Here is a 20288-nt window from a genome sequence, read left to right as displayed (position 1 = left end):
GAAGCGGCAGAAACTGACCACCCGAGTGGGAAGGCGGATGCAGGCGACAAGCGGAGGCCCCAGACAGGGCCTGAGAACCAGCCTCTAGTTGCTGTGACCAATGATAGAAAAGATTTGGGTTTCCCGGTATACCCAAGAGAGGGGCCCCACCCAGCCCCAGGGGATGCCGTCCAGCTTGCTCAGATGTTGTAGACTCCCTCCCTGCATGGAAAAGAGCCGGGCGCAGGGGCCCCCACAGCGCCACCAACACCCCGGCAGACGCTGGCCCATCCTACTCAGCCTGGGGGGTAGGGGACAGGGAGCAACGTGAGCATCCCCCTCTCGTTGTCTGTGTACGTGCGTGTGCAGTTAAAATTGGTGGACGGGGCGACACAGACTCCTCCATTCTACAACAGCAGATGATATGATGATGAACTAGTTTTCAATGTTTTAGTTTGCAAATATTTCCATAAATGTCTTTGATTTTATTTCTAACCACTTGATTAGCATTTGACGTTTACTCTGTTAACAATAGTTGACAAATGTAAAACATTTTAGTTGTTTTTCCTATTATCACTTTGTATTAAATCCACCCTTTCCTTTATCAACCTAACTTATACATTGTTCCTCCTTTCTTTTTGACAGCAAGCTTTGCTTTTGGCATGCAGTTTAAACCCTGTTCACTAGAGTTTTTAGGTGAAACCACATTTTAAAGGTGAAACTTTCATCCCATTAACGAACCCAGTTCTTTTTTCATTTTGAACCTGTAGACTGATGTGTTCAAGATCATGACTCCTATGAAGTTCTATATAAACATGAAAAGATTTGTTAGAGCATCTCATTCTACCATCAGCAGCCATAGTTTGCCTCCTCAGCTGGACGAGACAGCTCCCCCTCATGCCTCCATCTAATCTGTATGAAGAAACAATGTGCATATGTGTGTGTGTGGAAGGAGTACTTTATTCATTGATGACACACACGCACAGTCAGGACTCCCCTTCACATTCCCCGCTGCACATCTGGTTTGTGTTAATACTCAGAAGCTCAACATGAGCTGCATCGCAACAGCTGACAAGCTCTCATTTGTACTTTATACTGAATCATCATTTATTCTGAAAAAGACCTTCTAAAAATCACTTTTCCCCACTGGAGTTAGAAAAAAAACTCTTAAAACATACAATTCCGTCACTTAGTGAAGTGTGTTTGTGACACAGACATGATTAAGATTTATGTCTTTGAGTGGGTGGTAAAGAAAAAAGTACACAAACATGCACAAATCCTCTTCATTACAGAATAAGAAGACTTTAGGAAAATAAATGTTTTTATCTGGCAGGAATCTGTGATAGAAAACAGGCTTTAAAACAACAGTGAAGCTGTTTCATTTTTCTTTGTGGTCATTTCACTTACGAACACACATGCAGTCCTAACATGCACCTCCATTGAAAACCACTAGATGTCAGTAATTATTACATAGGTGCACTCAAAGTATCACAGTGAAGGGCAGAGCTCATTCGTTAGTTGATTGCATGTTTGCATGTGAACATGGAGCTCTTGGATTGTTCTGATCTCACTGGCCTGTGAAGGTTTTTGGAAAGCGTGTTACAACATGACAGACAGTACAGGAGAAACAAAAGCTAGTTTGTTGAGATGCTCTGCAAATGGCCGGCTGACTGTAAAAATGTCCCAACATAACCTCCAAACAAAGACATCCTAATGGAGATCCTTTCATCTTCAGCAGCAAGTGCACCACTGCAGGAGAAGAAAGTGCAGAGGAACCAATCCAGATGAAATCAGAAGGAGTCGTTCACCTTCTTTATGTTGATTAAAAGGATGTTTAAGACACTAAACTATTTATTTATAGAAAAGAAACAAAAAGAAGGCCTTTTTATTCACTCTGACACAGCTGTTTTTAGACCCAGTCTGATGAAAATGCTGTTTTTAACACGTTCCTGTAGCATTTTTCTCATGATGGAGGACAAATTTTAAGAAAAATAAGCCTAAAGTTGCATTTCTGAACATTTCTTCGTTTAAATTGTCAATCAGAAACAGACGAGAAAACGCTGTTGGAAATAGATTGCATTTGTAACATAGAAAATACGCTCGACGGTTTACGAGCTCCCTGATCCGCTCCATTCTGATACATCCACCTTGTAGACGACTAGATTCATGTACGTCTTTGTTCTCCTCGTCTGATCTGATATGTAAACTGCACTGCTGTACGGCTCTGATATTGATTGCAATTTTTGTTGCACTGGGTATGTTAGATTGGGGGTATGAGGTGGTGTAAGCCAGTGGGAGAAGCTGTAAACAGATGGGTGAAGGGAAGTGGGGGCAGGGTTGCTCCTCACCAACAATCCTGCCCACAACTCAGAGGTGAATTTTTTAATTAACTACTGCCCCTCTGCAGAAACTATGGCTTAGAAATCAACAACGTTTTTTTTTTTTAAGGTTTTAGCTCAAATCGTAATCATTATTAAAAGAACCATTAGGAACACTTTGAAAATAGACCAAAAGACGATCGGAGTGTTACTTTAAAGAAATCAAATCTACCGTAACAAACTGAGCAACCTAAAAAGTCTGAGTTAGAAGTTGGGATGTAAAATAATAATAAGGAACTTTCTTTTGTCAAAGAATGCATTAACATTGTACTCATGAATCCTTTTGGTCTCCATCTCAACAACTTTCAGAATTTTAAATGTTGGTTTCTGAATCCATAGAGTGACTGTGAGTCTGATAACAGCTGCTTCTCTCTTCAGACATGTGTTTACTGTGTGGGACAGTCTAAGGAAATGGTCATTGAAAATTGCAAGCGCCGCCATGTCAGAGCTAGACGACATCAGTGAGCAGTAATTGGTCCAAGTGGGTCTGGGTCGACGTTTCTATGGCAACCACTCTGGCCAATCAAGTGTAAGCTTGATGGAAGTCCACACCCTTACCACTTGAAAGGTGGCGTGTGAGAATCTGTCAATCAAAGGGACCCTAAACGCATGTCATTGTATACAATGATTTAGGGCTGCCCAACCCTGGCCATGTGTTTTCCAGCTCTCCCTTATGCTGTTGCTTCTGTTTACCTGACTGTGGTGGTTCCACATTCTAACTGGACACACCTGATCCAATCGACTGGCAGCAATCAGTGCATCTAGAGCTGGAAAAACAAACCGGGGGGATAGGTCTCCAGGTTGGGAAGTTCTGGATAAACTGCCCTTGAAAGTGAATGTGTGAGGATTTGTGCATTTCTCGATTTGATTATGTCATGTTTTAATCTGTGCATATCATGTTTTGTTTCCAGGTTTCTCTTTCCTCTTTAGACACCATCAGTTATAAACACAAGGAAGCAGCTGTATCGGTTTGTCATGCTTCTTGTTTTGAAGTTTATGGTTCAACGATAGTCACTGCAAATATTGTGTTACTTTTTTGCTGTCCCCTATTCTGTGTTCATTGTGTTGTACTTGGGACATTTGTTGAAATAGCTGGTTTGACCATGTTGTACTTTGAATTTCTAAACAAACACAGGTCTGTCTTCTCTGTTTCCATCCTCCACCATCCATTTCTGGTAGTGTGTGATTGTTTCTGTACATATATCTGTGATGAAGCCTACTCTGTACCTGTTCAGGCTTCATTCTTTTCTAACTAGGTTTCTTTGGAATAATTTTGCTTTTTGCAGCTAAATCAGCCTGAAAAACTGGAAATTCCTGGTTGGTTTTGTGCAATAGTTGGGTTATAAGATTTGTTTAGTCTGCTATTTGTGAAGGAACTGTAATCCTGTCAGGTTTGTATTTTCCTCCCTCAGCACATAATCCGCAGCAAAGGCTGCTGGGGTATTTCAGCAGGGTTTGGTGATCACAGCGTCTCTCACAGAGGGGATTTACTTTGTTTCCTGCAGGTCTGGTTCAAATTCAGCCTCTGCTCTATGATCACAATGTCTGTTTGCGTCAGTCTGAACCACAGCTGGATCATCTGAGGAGGAGTCGTATACTGTAACGGCACAGTTTAGTTTCAAATGCGGTTCTACCTCTCTGGTTTTTGACAGATTATTGGTTTTGCCAAAAGCGGTCACATTTGTTTCTCCAGATTTGAGGCTTTTGTTAAGTTTTGCAGCTTTTGCTTCTTTTGTCTGAACTCTTTCTGAAACTGTTGCACTTATAAATATTTGTTTTTCTTGCATCCTGTGTAATTTCCCCCTAAATCTGCATCCATCTGTCCCCAGGATTACACATCTAACTCCACGTCCATCTTTCTCTGATTTCTCTGTGTTTTCCCCCCCGTAACATGTTTTAATGTTTTTTACTGTTGTGTTCAGCACTTTGTCTCAACTACTGTTGTATGAAAGTGCTATATAAATAAAGTTGAGTTGAGTTGAGTTGAGTTAAACATTGACCTCACTTCCTTTTGTCAGTTGTTGCATCTCTCTGCATTTCTCTTTTACCAATTTCCCCTGCTTTGTTAACGGAATTACAGTCCCACAACAGTGTTAAAGGTACATCTAAACTATTAAATGTGCTTAAAATTAAGATTGATCATTTGTGTAACACACAAATCTGTATACTTGGATTTTTGGAAAAGAATTACACCAATGCAATGAAAGCTTACCTGCCTTATAAATAAATGCTAAGTAAGGAGGTTAAAAAGAAATGTTCAATATTTTAAAAACCTCAAAAGACAAGAAAGCTGAAAATCAATACCTTAAACAAATACCTTTTTTTGCTTTGCTGCACATGAAAGGGCCTATCATGCAAAACAGGTTGTATGCATTTCTGATTATTGAGACTGAATTAACTCCATAATATAAAAATCAGCATTGAGCTTTAAAGTGTAATTTAATGTTAATTCCCCACGAAAACAAACCTCAAAGCGGTATTTTGACCCCACACGAATGCTGCACACACAAGGTGTGCTTGTGTTAAATAAGTAGTCTATGGATGCCCGCACTAACTACACTTTGTCTAATTTTTATCTAACTGCATCGTTTCTGCCAGCAAGGAGTGCACATTTATTACATGAAAAGCGCCACCGGGCTCCTTGTGCAGTGCACAGGTTTTAAAAAGTCTGTACACATGCGTCTCACCTACTTCATTCTAAAGGCAGATTTCCACTGGTCCGTTTGGGGTGTGTTTCTATTCTGTTGCCTCAAAAGCACAAAGTTTCATTAATCAGTCGGAATATTTACGCCGCCTCCGTCACTGCTGAGTATCACATCCGTTCCTCCGCAACGTAAGCTTTACGCAGGAGTTTTATTTTCCAGTCTGCTGACAAGTCACTATCAGAAACAGGAAACAGGTGCAGGCTTCAAAATAAAAACTTTCATTGCAGTTTTCTTGAGATGGACTCCTCACACAATGCAACAGAGATGCACCGCAGACAGACCAGTGAAAATTCAGGGTAAGTGTTTAACCTGTCACTCACATTATGCCATAGAAGAACGTGCACAAGAATTTTCCTTTTACGGGTTCTCTAAACCTTGATATTTCGTGTGGGCCACCTGCATGCCCCACACAGGTGTGACCCCTAGGGCAGTTGTGAGTGAGTAATTGCACATTCTTGAACGTGCTTTCAGCATATGGTGTTCACACCGAACGAGCACAGAGGGGCATCTTTTTCCTTTTCTACTGTTTACTAGGACATGCCCGCCATTTACAGTTGGAAACAACCTAGTGTGAAATGGTAAAGTGGTGCAAATTTAACAAATCTTTGCTAAAGACTTTTTCTTTTACACCTCTATTCCGATATAGGAACGACTCGGTGTGACCGTGCACAAACAACAATAATTATTTTGTCCTACATGATTAATTTCCAAAGGTTTGCGCTTCCGTTAAGTAAAAGGGATGCGATCCATGTCACCACCAAATTCGACTCCCTGACTGGTCAAAGTTGAACCGATTTAACTTTCAGCGTGGTTCAATGGCCGTACGTTTATTTGAAAAACTCAAAACGGTCGTGGAAAGTTGGGTAGCGACACGAGAAGACGAGAGTTTTGAACGTAGAAGCCAGCAAACTGCACACACACACACGTTTACATAGACCTTTCAATGAAATTGGTTGCTTGAATGTGCATTTCCAAGGGAGGTGCACAAAGCTTAAGGTTTAGCAGTAAAAGTAAAGGTATATTTTACATTTGACAGGTGGGAGAATTGCATTTAATTTCTATAACAGCTTATTCATATTTAGAAGAGTGTAGCTGGAGTCTGAGTACTGCAATTTCCGGACTAAAAGCAGCTACTTTTTTCCTGCGCTTACAGCCCTGCGGCTTATTCAGTGACGCGGCTAATTTATGGATTTAATTGGCGGCCACCATGTACGTACTTTCGATCGCAGTGAATGGTTTGAAATCTCTATCTGACACCAAGCACAAGGCATTTATTTTTCAACACACTTCTAAACAGACAAACAGCATGGACCTCACTTCAGGTCTTAGACACTTCAGTCATGGTTCAACAAAACGAAACACGCATGCCCGGCCGCATCCCAGAATCCTTTGGTGCCATTAGACCCAACGTGCACGTGATTGCCATTACAGTATGATGCAACTTTCAAGTTAAAAGCAATCGTTAAAAGCAGTGTGAAAAAATCCACCATCACCAACGGGTTTGGAAAAGCCGGTCAGCTGCGTGACGGAGAGAACAGTGCAAGCTCAGGAGTGAATTGACCTCTGAGTCATAGTGACTCGACTGGCTGCACGTAAATATGTGGGAATAACATCAGCCTTTATTTTGTCGGGACACGACTGGAAACACAAATCCACGTGATCGTTTTTACGGTTCCTAAGGACTGAGCGGAATTTTGCTTTGAAAATCTCACAGCCTCCGTGTGAGCTGGAGACATCTTCTCCTGCTGCTCTTATAGAGCTGCGGGGCCGATGGCAGTCTGATGGCTCCCACAGGTTACAACGCATCCATCCCTCAAACACAAAACGTTCAGTATTAAGTCCGATTGCTTTGCACAGACACGATTTGCTCCTTCCACCGGCGCAATGGGGACGAACTGCTCCTCCCTGAAGCCGCCCTGGCCAAAGGTGTCGGAGTAGATAGGAAGGGGAGACAAGGAGCGCGCGGGAGCGCGGAGCGCAGAGGCTTCTGACTTCTGACGCACGCGCCGCACTGAGGCGCACGTATCGCGCTGAGGCGCGCGCTTTTCAGTCGCCGCTGCTGTATTTTACCGGTGTGTTTTTTAACCAGCCCTGTTACTCCCATAACGCTGCCGCGACACAAGCGGAAGGAGAGCTTTTCCCGTTCACCCCTCCATGCACTGCTGATACTTGCTCATTCTTAAACACGTACAGCAGTGTGGCGAGCCCGGTGTTGGCCCCGCCTTTAGCCCCTAAGACTCATGGGAAATGGGGAATCGCGGATGTAAACTTCTTCATCATAACTGAGGGATGTAATGTTGATTATATGGTTACTGTTTGTAATTTTATGTATGATACTTAGATTGTCAATAAGTAAAAAAAAAAAAAAAAAAAATGAAATAAAAACACCATAACTGAGGAACTTGTGAACAGAATAGAGGTCCGTGCTATTTGACAGATGTTGACATACTCAACTACATGAGCCTGAGGCAAAGCCGATTCCACCCACAGTGAGCTGATGAATTGCACTGCTCTGGAATTCAGGACGTGATCTGTCAGGATGACAATGTCACCTAACACATGTGCAGCTTGTACTCTGACGCGGCTTATTTATGTATTAAAGTAAATAAACACGTGAAAATGGGTGGGTGCGGCTTGTAATCGGGTGCGCGTTACGGTAGTTAAGGTGTATAATTAAAAACTGATTCCAAGAGCGATTGAGGCAAATGTAAAAGTTGTTTGGCTGCTGTGATCACTCCCTCTTGTGTGAGGGGACACCAAGGCAGACTGTGCCATGGTTGGTTTGTAACTGTGACCACAGAGGAACCCAGTTGATATGAGTATTGAAGGTGCAGGAGGCTGAGTACGCAAAGCTATGACAGGAGATACTGCACATTATCTCGTTTCATGGGATGCTTAAGTTGCTTCCGATGAATGGCTAAAACTATGATACAAACTTAACTATGATAGCTAGAAATCAGAGCTCTGTCTCCCCCTCTAGTCACCTGTAGGAACCGTTATGGGTACCGGATGTTCTCGGGTTGTCGTATGTTCTCGGGTCCTTCGGGGTCCTTCCAATGAGTTATATCACTAGAGGAGACATCACGAGGAGAGCACCGCCATGTTGGTGAGGTCAAGTTTTGAAGACCAAACCACTTTTTATAACATTTAATAAAGAGCTCTGTTTTTACTTTCAATCACTTCATTATATGAAAAAGAAGAATGGCTTGAAATTGCTTAGTTTTGTTCAGAAATACAAACTTCACGAGTACCCATAACTTAACTAGTATTAGACTATTTAGATTTTTCTATGTTCCTTTATTTTATTTTACTTATGTTTTTATTTATTTGTGTTTTATGTTCATTGTTTCTTTTTTTCCCCTCTATTCTTTATTTTCTATGTTAATATGTTATGTTTGGCAATGGTGACTGATCTTCGAGGCAATATTGATTACATTGTTATTGTTCGTTGTTAACGTTAATGTCGTTGTTAATGTATGATACCGCAATTATCAATAAAGTTTTTTAAAAAAACGTAGCGACGTTAACTCATTGGTCGTGGCAACTTACAGCCAATCAAATAGTGTGACGTCATCATTGGTCGAAGGACCCCGAAGGACCCCGAGAACATACGGCAACCCGAGAACATCCGGTACCCACACCGTCTCCAGAGTTCATCTCCCATTAATCCACAGTTTCTGGATGCAACACACGAGACTCTTATTTGCAATCATTCACAGTCTACTTTGCACTGAGCCTCACTCAGTGCAACATATTGTTTGTGCCACTCTGCCTGCACTACTGAGCGGTGTATCCTGACCCGATCGTGTGTTTCCTGACCCTGTTATGTCTCTGACTCAGTTTGCTGCCTGACACGAATCTCACCTGGATCTTGATTATTCTTGTTTCTCTGATGCTCCCATGGTCATTTCATTATTGACCCCTGCCTGCCTGACAATGATCTAACTTTGTGGACTTTTAGCAGTGCTAATAAAACAGATGTATTTGCATCCAGCCGTCTGCCTGTTCTGTGACAATGCTGTAATCTACAAGATAGACTGTAGTGGGAGATTTTAAGACATGAACATTATTCTGTCAATGCAATTCCTTCTTTTTATTTATATCTGAATGGTCAAAAAGTGCATGTTATCACCTACTATTTGTGGATAATTGTGCTCCAGCACACATGGATACCGATTGGCTGCTTTTTCAGCACCGACTGATGTCATCAGAGTTTTCCATCTAAAAGATTGATTTTTCTGTGGTACACGTTGCTCAAAATTCTGTCAAAATGTTTTAGTTCAACACAGGCAAACTAAATACTGCTCGATAGATTGTTGGAGCATTATGGGTACCGAAGTCAGAAGGATGGTGAAGTGATGCATCCCGTTCAACTGTTTGTGAATGAGTTCAAAGTTGGACATATCAGTTTTGTTTCGCTCGATGCGTCTTGCAGTTCAAAAATACACTGTTTTTTAAAATTAGGCACATTTTTGGTTTTCTTCAACCATGAGAGGTAAAAGAACCACATGTTTAGAGCTGGTTTAGAGATTCTGATTGAGACAGGAGGCAGAGACGATGATGTTTGAATATGGTAATATTCATATGGTCATAATAAATACTGGCGCAGTAAAAAGGTTTACCCACAAATTAGTCTGTCGTCTTTCTGTTATTGTTTTAAACCCTTCATCTCATCAGTGACCTGCAGCCTGTTTGTTTTTATTGTAATTCCTTTCAGAGTGACTGTCCGCCTGCATGCAGGAGGGATTAGGTAAACAGTTTTTTCCAATTTGCTAAAGAATTCGCTTTCCTTTTTTTTGGTCTCCAGCCATTCCCACAGTCAGATAATTATTATGTAAATGAACAACAGACATGTTATTTTCTCTCCCCTGCTTCATTTATTGAGCTCTCGCTTAGTTTCTATCTCATTTCTACTTGTTCTTGTCAAAACTGTTTCCTCACTGCTCTTTCCCATCAGTTGCATCTCTGGCCGTTGACTAATTTTCATGCTGCATTCCTTCTCTTGTTGAAACTTGAGGGACCCCTACGGGGAAACGCCATGGGTTCCTGGAAACGGAGGCTACATTTTCTCTAGAGCCCTTTTCTTTAGAAAAATGCAATGATGTGGATCGACAAAACCATGCGTGGCGTAATTTTGCCTAACTGCACAAAAGGATTTTCAGAAGAACAGTACACGTGGAGGAGGACGTGGCATTCATTTAACTTTTGTTGAAAAATTAGGTTCAATAGTATATAATAATATAATAGTATAATAATTCTTTGAAAATTAAAATGTTCTCTCAATAAATTCTTGTTGCTTAAATAAAAATATATTTGCGATAATAACTACATTTCACAGTAGTTCAGATTTCTTGCTGTACCAAGATCACAGCTTTAAACAATGACCCTGAATACCCCAATAATGACTTCATTCCCTCTATGAAAAAGATCAAATTATTCACCATCACTTTAATGTTAGCATAAATAAATAGAATACATCAAATTTGAAGTAACTTCCAAAACCCCTTTGATGGACTGGCAGTTCAGTGTGAACCTAACAGTTTTACTCAGTGTACATGTTTCCTTCGACTGTGTACTTGGGACCAAAAATGAACAATGAGAAGGAAAACACCTTTCCGACCCTGAGACCCTTTAGCCTTTTACACTGTATCACCAAATGTGCCAGAGTCTCAGATTGAGTTGGAACAAAGAAGGCTTTGAATCTGTTTGTAGCTATGGCACCATGTACAATTCTCCATTGGGGATCAGCTGCACGTTTTTTAACAGGCAACTTGTACAGAGACCACCAGGGTCCTTTTTGGAGTGTAGCCTGTTCCAAAAACCTTAGTCCACTTGGATTCCACTATGTTGTTATTCTGATGTTGTAGGTTGTTTGAACCCAACAGCAGCCATGTCTTTCAATGACTGCATATGTCGAACTTTCACGCACGTGGTGTAGAGTGTCTTCTTTGCAATGGTCTCTCTCTCTCTCTCTCTCTCTATCGAGAATTCTTAAGTTTCCTGGATGCAGCTTTTACTGCTCGTAAGAGGCAACAGAGGGATCCTGACTGTCCTTTTGCATCTGCTTTCTTTAGCCTTAGGCCTCAGTCACATGCACCCATACCGGGGTTGACCCATACGATTGTTACAGAGTTTTGGGTTTTCCAGGCCCACAGAGCACAGATGTGTCTTGCAGTTTTCTTGAGGCTCTTGTGGCCACCTCAAGCGATGTCATGAAAACGGAACACACCATTGTAGTGTGTTTGGTAAATTGTCATGAAGTATTTACATGGATGATGTTAGTTTCACACACTTTTGATGTACCGGTGGTGCTGTCCTACAGTGTCCTCACACCACACTCTAGCTGCTAATAAGGTGCTGTAGGACGCCTGTCCTAAAGGCAGTGATGCTTATATTTATTTAGGTATATTTCTTAGAGCTCTTGTTAACAAATCTGTTTTAGCTGTGAGAGACATGGTCTAAAATAATCTGGAAATCACACATGATTTTTAAAATCATTTATTTGTATGCTACTGCTGCAAATCAGTATTTGAACACCTGAATACCAGCTAGAATTCGGACCCTCAAAGACCGGTTAGTCCACCTTTAAATAGTCCACCTCCACTCTAGTCATCATCCTAAATTAGGAGCACCTGTTTGAGATGGTTAGCTGCACAAGAAACCCTGTCCACCCCATACAGTCAGTAAGACTCCAACTACTAACACGGCCAAGAGCAATAACCTGAAAAGAGCTGGGACCACTCTTTCCATGGTTACTGTTGGTAATCCACTAAGGTGTCATGGTTTAAAGTCAAGCATCACACGAACAGTTCCGTGCATGATCAAACCAGCACATGTCCAGGACGTTCTAAAATTTGCCAATGACCGTTTGGATGATCCAGAGGATCATGGGTGAAAGTCATGTGGTCAGATGAGACCAAAATAAAACTTTTTGGTCTTAATTCCACTTGCCATATTTGGAGAAAGTAGAATGATAAGTACCATCCCAACTCTGAAGCATGGGGGTGGTAGCATCATGCCATGGGGGTGTTTTCCTGCACATGGGACAGGACGACTGCACTGTATTGAGAACAGGATGACTGGGGCCATGTATTGCGAGATTGCAGAACTGAGAAACTCAGTTAGAGCATTGTGGATGAGTCATGGCTGTGTCTTTCAACATGACAATGACCAAAAGCACACAGCCAGGAGAACCAAAGGAGTGGCTCCATAAGAAACACATCAAGGTTCTGGAGGGGTTTAGCCAGTCTCCAGACCTCAACCCAATAGTCTTTGGAGGGAGCTGAAAGTCTGTGTTTATCAGCAACAGCCAGAAACACGACTGATCTAGAGGAGATCTGTGTGGAGGAGTGGGCCAAAATCCTTCCTGCAGTGTGTGCAAACCTGGTGAAAAACTACAGGAAACTTTAACCTTTGCAACCGCAATCAAAGGCTACTGTACCAAACATTAATGTTGATTTTTTTCAGGTGTTTAAATACTTATTTGCAGCAGTGGCATACAAATTATTTAAAAAATCATGCAATGGCATTTCCAGAGTTAGCACCTGAAATGTCAGACTCATCCATGATTTCTAAGTGGGAGAACTTGCAAAATCACAGCGCGCTTAAGTACTTATTTGCCTCATTGTACGTGATTTGAGAAATTCCAAATAAGTTCAGGTTGTCTAAAAGGAAATGTTTGGAGAATCATGAATACCAATTGAATACCAACAGAAACATAGTATTTCAGCTGTTAACCATAACGGTGGAGGGCGGATAATATGAACTTGTATTAGAGCCACTGAACACAAAGAGCTTTCAGTTAATCTCTGTTGTGTGTGGTCCTTTTGTTTTAGTTTTACACATATCCATTTTTTGATTTATTTTCAGTTCCCAGAGGTCTTTTAATTGTGATCATGCTGTTTTTAGCCAAAACCCCCAAAAACTAGAAATTCAGCTGTGAACCCTGCCCCCGTTTCCCCTCACCCAAAACTGAGAGCTCTCTGTTTACACTCTCTCCTGCCAACTTCCAGCCCCTCACAACCCCTCCCTGACATTAGTGGGGCAACAAAAATGGTGAGCAATATTGCAGCTATCCAGGCGTACAGTTTAGATCCAGATACCAGCCCAGATGAGAAAAACAAAGACATTCATGGATCTATTTGTCAGCATCAGAATGGAGCAGAGCAGGGAGATTCTGACTTGCCCAGTGTATTTTCTATGTTACAAATAAGATCATTTTTTTTTGTCTACTCCTGATTCACAAAAATTTAAATAAATGAATACTTAGAAATGGAGTTTTAAGTATAATGTTCACGTAAGTATAAATTTTATGAATAGATGTCCTTCATCTTGAGAAAAATGCTAAAAGAATACCAAAAACACAATTTTTATCTGAGTGGGTCTTTAACAAACCTTTTCAAGCATTTAAGGAGGTATAGATGTTCAAAAACATGTGCAAAAACAGCTCTGCTCCTCTGACATTGAACTGCTTCTGTAAATCATCAACACTTTATAATATGAACAGTAAAGAAACATCTCAACTAAGGATTTGGAGTCACCAAACAACATTTCTGATCATTCAAAATGAAGGAGACCACATCAACACCCCCCTTCAGAACTATTTAATCCTAACCTTACTGACCCATAGACAAGCTTTAACCGTCTATCTGTTCAGAGGTGTGATCTTGTACATTCCTTACTCAAAGAGCAATAACCAGTCTCTGCTGAGCATGAGAGGTTATATATCTTGTGTTTTTTAACTTTTAAATTCCTGTGAGTCCATTGCACTCGGTGTAGGAACGTCTGATTATGACTGTTCCAGCTCTATGGGTGGAATGAAGCTAGAGATCTTCTCAATGCCCCTATCTGCAAAGTGCAGGGGCATTCCTCATTACGCCGTGTTTGACAACATAGGCACCCCTGGCCTATATCATGCAAAATCCACTTTTTCTTACATTGTCACGTAGACCAGTGAGAACCACCCCTTCCAGGAAGAGTCTGTGCTGCCAGGCCCCACCCCCAGGCTAACACACGCCCATTTTTCTCATGAAGCTAGTGAGGATCAGATAAACGCTTTCATTTTATATGGACAATATGTATGTTCATCTTTGCAAAAGTTCAGAAGTTTGTTTTTGTGGGCGAAACGCAGACACGCTGTCGAGGCCGACTCTAGGATGATGTCATGAAATGGGCGGCATTTGCCGGTGCCTCAGGTTAGAAAATAAGCTTAAAAAATAATTCATATTTCATTAAAAAATATGTTCTTTATTGTGAAAAATGTAATGTATTATCACAAATATGGATAGTGTAACCCTTGTGCTATCCTAGGCACTTTAACGTTGGGAGTTGGGTCATTTAGACCCACAAGACAGTGCGCTGAACCTTTTTTCTTCAATGATTTGTGATCTTCACTGGTGTCCATGGATTACATGAAATCTTTCCACCTTTATCCACCTTTGTCATGGTAGGGAGAACACGTCAATGTAAGGGTGGGGTCATCTGGACCCCGCAAGACAGCACAAGGGTTAAATCGTGTTTTCTGAGTTTCTGACATGTACGTGTGGCATTTTTCTTATCAAAGAAACAAATATAATAAAAATAATCTCATTTTTGCATTTCTGATGTTTCTCCTTTTAAATGGCTGTCATATCTGCATTTGTGTTCTCTCTCTGACCGAGTTTAAAAGTTTGCTGTCCCGCATTTACCAGAGAGAGCAAAAATAAAAACAAGAAAAAAATCAGTGGACCTTTTTTATTATTGCCTCGATGAAAAAAAGAAAAATATCACAACGTTCAGGAGGGCCTTAGCAGACAGGCTCCCCATCCCGCAGTGGGTCTCTGTCTGGCCCCGGCTTGCCTCCGGCCAGTAACCGACAGTCCAGAGTGTACCCGCCTTCACCCAACAGTAGCCGGGATGGGTACTGTTGGTTCAGGCGGGTACCATATCATGCCACAGGACCTCAGATTACATCTGTACCATTGACTTAAGATTGAAACTTGGCGAGAATCGCGTTTGGTGTGAACACAGTTTAACCATGAAACCTGTAATCCTAAACTTAAAATCCTGAGAAAACATGAGCCTTTTTTATGATTATTCCTTTTTTTTAAAGCATGACAGCTTTCAAGAAAACAGGTAGTCTGGGAAACTGTAGCTAATATTTTTTCTGTTTTATTTTTATTGAAAGTCTCACACATTTACTAAAGGAAATGGAAACTTTTCATTTATTCATTCATTCATTTATTCATTCATTCATTCATTCATTCATTCATTCATTCATTCATTCATTCATTCATCTATCTTCTTCCATTTTGTCCCTTTCTGGGTCACGGGGCTGCCGGCCACTTGTGGACGAAGGCAGGGGACATTCTGGACAAGTCACCATTCTGTCGCAGGGTCACAAATCACACTCACATTCACACCTAGGGACAATTTAGAGTAACCAATTAACTTATGAAGCATGTTTTAGGAAATGGAAACTATGTGAGATAAAATTTTTCTGTTCAAACATATGTATAACTGTTTTATCAATACAAATAAGCTCCTTTACTGTTGTTTTTCTCATCTTTCTCTCTTTCATTCTGACCACATTCTGCTACTCAGTGGCCCTCAGCTTTAAGGACACTGGGTCCTCCTGGAGACTCACAGCAGCTCACACTGACACAATGAAGCTCAGTACGTTGCTGCTGCTGATGCTTAATCAGCTCAATAAAACACAACAGCCGCATCTCTTTGCCCAAACAATGACGGCTCTGTCATCTGGAGGTCAGCAGGTTACCCAAGAAAAGCCACACAGTTCCCTGTCTGCCTGCACTGGAAGGTAAATCTCTGATCAGCTGATCTGCTGGAGGTGATAGCTGAAAACAGATCCTGATCCTCTAAGAGGAGAACGTTCAACAGAAGACCGGAACGCGTCAATGGAATTTGGAACATTCTGAGGCCACATGGTTAGACAGAGACCCACATTGTCAGAAAACACTAACAGCCCCAAAAAAAGTGATTCAATGAGGATCCAGGGTGTCACCTCGATTGCCTATTTTAAAGAGATGGAAGCAAGTACGAGCAAAGGGAAGCTCAGTGCAGACACATTTGCATGTCCTAAAATAACACCAATTCTGGGCAAGCCCAATGGAGAAGTCAAGCAGATGCTAAGAAAAATACTGATGGTAATTTCAAGTTGATACAATACTCAAACCAAAAAAGAAATCCTCTCATAAGTTATAATGGACACATCTGAACGTTGGAGAAAACACTAAAACTTCTGGGACTGCTATCAAGGAAAAGGAAAACCCAGTATCATCAGCTTGTCGACCACAGGGAGTCAGATTTGAAATTAAGTGTGTTGGGAAAAAAATGAAGAAATGACAACTGACAAAGAAGCAGCTTCTTGATACTTTTGAATGAATGGCAACTCTGAGTACAGACATAGATATATCCATCAGAGCACAGACAATAATAAACTTGCACAGATATCTTTGAACCACCCATACATGCAGCGGTGGCTTTCTAAATGCCAACCGTCACCAAAGCGTTAGAAAGTTTCAATCTTTGGTCTTTCATCGTACCACCAGTTTGGTGTGAATCTGTGTTCAATTTAAAGGTCTGATTGAAGTCTTAGTACTAGAAAACTAAATAAAAATAAGGCTTTCCTATCTTTTAGAAACAACTTATATTTACTAAACCAAGTTAAAATATAAGACACGGAGTGAGAACAATGGAAAAGCTGCTTTGGAACTGCAGAAGCGGATTCTTTTAAGGGAGCTGAGCCATCTAACCACTTTCTGAGCCCACAGAATCCCTTTTTGGGTCAGGGTACACTCTTGACAGGTCGTCAGTCTATTCTGGACTTAAGGAGGAAGCTGGAGTTACTGGAGAAAACTCACACATCCATGACGAGAGACGAGCCACAACAGTTGAATTTGTAAAAAACATAACTTGGCTTCCCATTGCTATTTTCTTGATAAGGTTAAATTCAATGTAATGACTTTATCAGAGTATTTCTTCCTGTTAGGCATCATTGTATGGATTCATTCATTCATTCATTCATTCATTCATTCATTCATTCATTCATTCATTCATTCATTCATTCATTCATTCATTCATTCATTCATTCATTCATTCATTTATTTATCAAACACCTTCCACCACCGCCCAAGGAGGCCCAAACTGCTGTACACAGGGAAAAAACAAACTAACACAGAACATTCTACAGTCATAAAACAAAAAAAAAAATAAAAAGCACAAAACCAAATGAAAAGAGATTCAAACCGGCATAACAACAGGACAAGGCTGATGTTAAAGCGCTGAAATGGAGGAACAAGTCTTTTGTAACCCTTGTGCTATTCTAGGCACTTTAACGTTGGGAGTTGGGTCATCTAGACCCACTAGACAGTGCTCTGAACTTTTTTTGTTCAATGATTTGTGATCTTCACTGGTGTCCATGGATTACATGAAATCTTTCCACCTTTATCCACCTTTGTCATGGTAGGGAGAACACGTCAATGTGAGGGTGGGGTCATCTAAGATAGCACAAGGGTTAAAAAAAACAGAGAGCGTGACGTCTCTAATTGCTCTAATTGGTGGCAACTGTTACCCCTAATGGTACCCCTAACCAGACTTACGTTTGGTTAGGGGTACCATTAACACAAACTGGTTGGCAGAACGTAAGGAGACTTTAGGGGGGAATATTTTAAAAGCAGACTGGAGAGGTAAGAAGGTGCCATACCTGGCAGGGACTTAAAAGTCAGGACCAGAATTTTGATAAAAAGCAAGTATTCCTTTTTATCAAAATTCTGTTCCTGACTTTTAAGTCCCTGTCAGGTATGGCACCTTCTTAACTCTCCAGTCTGCTTTTAAAATATTCCCCCCTAAAGGCCATACGTTTTCATCTTAACAACAGATGTTTATCAGTTATTGAGCTTCCTTTACAGTCAAACAGTGAGTGATAATTGTTGTGTGGCCTCAACAGTCCTTCAGAATTTTCATGTGGCTCAACAGGCTAACCAGGAAAGGTGAGCTCAGGTCACCACATGAAGGGGGACCTGTGTGCAAAATGTCTTTTTCCATGGAGTCAAACGTTTGTAGTAGTGGGCATCTTGAAAAGAATAATATCATTTAAAAAAATAGATATTTTCTGTCAATAATCTTTAAAATTTTGGAAAAATTAATTTAGTTTTTTTTTTTAACCTTTAAGTCACAATCAACAAAAGTACTAGGAAAGTTTTCAAATCTATCCATTAATTCTTGTGTATTTAAAGTACAAGTTTTACATTTGATTTGACTAACAAAAATGTCCCATTTCTTGTGATATTCTAATGTTTTCCATAATTTGCTTGTTATTGGATTTTTAGCCTTGTGCTAAATTAAACAGACCTGGATAGAAAATGTAAAATAGTTTCATCTTTATTTCATACTTTTTCCTTCTGTTTTTTTCTTGGTGGATGGTAATACCATACATGTATCGCACACCACCAACATGGGAGTATGTCAAAGTGCTAACCGGGGGATTGTTATGTGAGGGTTAATTTCCAACGAAGTTTGCATTTTCAGACGCGCGCTGTGGAAGCCTGAACCGTTGATGTGAAGCAGAGGATGGTTGCTACAGCGAAATGCGTTAATTCTGATAATGCACACCTCGATGGCCATAATCCCTCTTATGCCATGATCACTTACAAAAGATAGAAACATTCAGTTTAATTAGTTTTTAGTACTTTATTCTTGTTATTTGATCGGTTTCAATTCAAAGAGAAAGTTCACCTCCTACCGCTTGTTTTTGTCCAGATACTGAAGCTAAAGTTTGTTTTAAAGAAGCCAGCGCAGTGATATAGAACCTTTTAAGGTATGTCACCGGAACTACTTTTTTAGGCATACGTTATTTATCACTGTGGTAAATCACTTTTTAATGCCCACCCAGCAGCTAATGAGAATCCAGAATTCCCCCAGACCATGGTATAAAAGGGAAGTAATGGGAGCTGGCCAAAGAGAACAATGGGAACCAAAAAACACTGAGCATGTTTGGGTTTAGACTGTGTAGTATGTATGCCATCTCACCCATTTACCAGACAGCCTTTAGATCTGACGGTTTTCTCCAGTTGATTTAACCTGTAAATGTCCATCTGTAAATTACAGACCTCTCATAGCGTCTCTCCTATTGCTTTCTGTTGCACAAATGATTAAATTAAGTTTTAGTGAAAAAGCTCTACGACAGATGGATTTTTAGCCATTTTTAAGATCTACTAAATTTTTATTTAAAAGTGAAATTATTATTATATTTTGCTAATTTAAGGACTGAAACAATTGTCCTGATATTCCTCACAAAAGCACAATTGAACAGAATTAAAATGGGAATTTGTGATTTGTTGGCAGAAGACTAATCAAGTAAATTTTGATTGAAGACGGCAATTGTAAGCTTTTTTTGGAAGGCTTATGGTATTAAAGTTAGTCACATAAATCATTGAGTTGTTTGAGTGTGGACTCTGGACTCTTGATGCCTACAGCTGCTGGTAAGGAGGAATCAGTGTAAGTTCAATACTCGCTGGTTTGAGATGATTAGAAAGACCTGAAGCATCTTACCAGAGGCAGCATGGCTGCAGCAGAGGGCGAAACTTGTCCTCTGTAGTGGTTATGAAGCTCCACCAACATCTCCTCCTGCTGGTCGGTGAGAAGGCTCCAGGTTCCAGGAACCAGGAGAGCCACCAGAAGCAGCCGGGCCCAGAGCGGAGCTGTTCTCTGTGGTTGGATCGGTCCCATGCTCGGCATGCCAGAGACTCCAACCAGCTTACTCCATGGGGTCCAAGTTCCCTTGAGATGTGAGAGATTCTCCTGGTGCATGATGGGAAATTAAGTCCTCTGGGACGTGTCCAGTGAAGTTTTTGTGCGTCAGACTGATCAGAAGGTAACTTTGCTGGTGTGTGAGTGTGTCTTCTCTTCTCTCTGCCTCTCACTCTGCTCTGCCGAATTTTCTGATTCCAAGCCGGCTTTAGGCAGGGGAGGACCGCCCCTACACACACACACACACACACACACACACTTCATAACACCCTCTCACAAACACACAGTACGTACTCACATCATCTCTGCCTCTGTTTTGATTCCAAAATACAAAACCTCCTATCTGAAGAGATACGTTTTTTAAGGAAACAAAAGTGTTTCAAATATTCTGATTAATGATGATTGGAGGTTTGTGTCTAGTGATTGTATTGTCATATAAAAAACTAGCAGGATTTTATTGCAGATTCACTTAAAATGT

General features: G+C 40.8%; 1 protein-coding gene across 1 annotated transcript in view; it reads right to left on the bottom strand.

Moving 5' to 3' along the window:
* LOC101164782 (peptidase inhibitor 16) overlaps positions 1 to 20006 on the bottom strand; it is a 33879-nt gene extending 13873 nt beyond the window's left edge. The window contains exon 1 of the mRNA XM_004086309.4: positions 19613 to 20006. Coding sequence (XP_004086357.1) covers positions 19613 to 19870 — 258 coding nt within the window. The 5' untranslated portion in view covers positions 19871 to 20006. The remainder of the gene's footprint in view (positions 1 to 19612) is intronic.
* Between the last annotated feature and the right edge of the window lie 282 nt (positions 20007 to 20288).

Source organism: Oryzias latipes, chromosome 7 (assembly GCF_002234675.1).
Source record: "Oryzias latipes chromosome 7, ASM223467v1".
NCBI classification, from domain to species: Eukaryota; Metazoa; Chordata; class Actinopteri; order Beloniformes; family Adrianichthyidae; genus Oryzias; species Oryzias latipes.
This window is presented reverse-complemented; position numbering and strand designations above follow the sequence as displayed.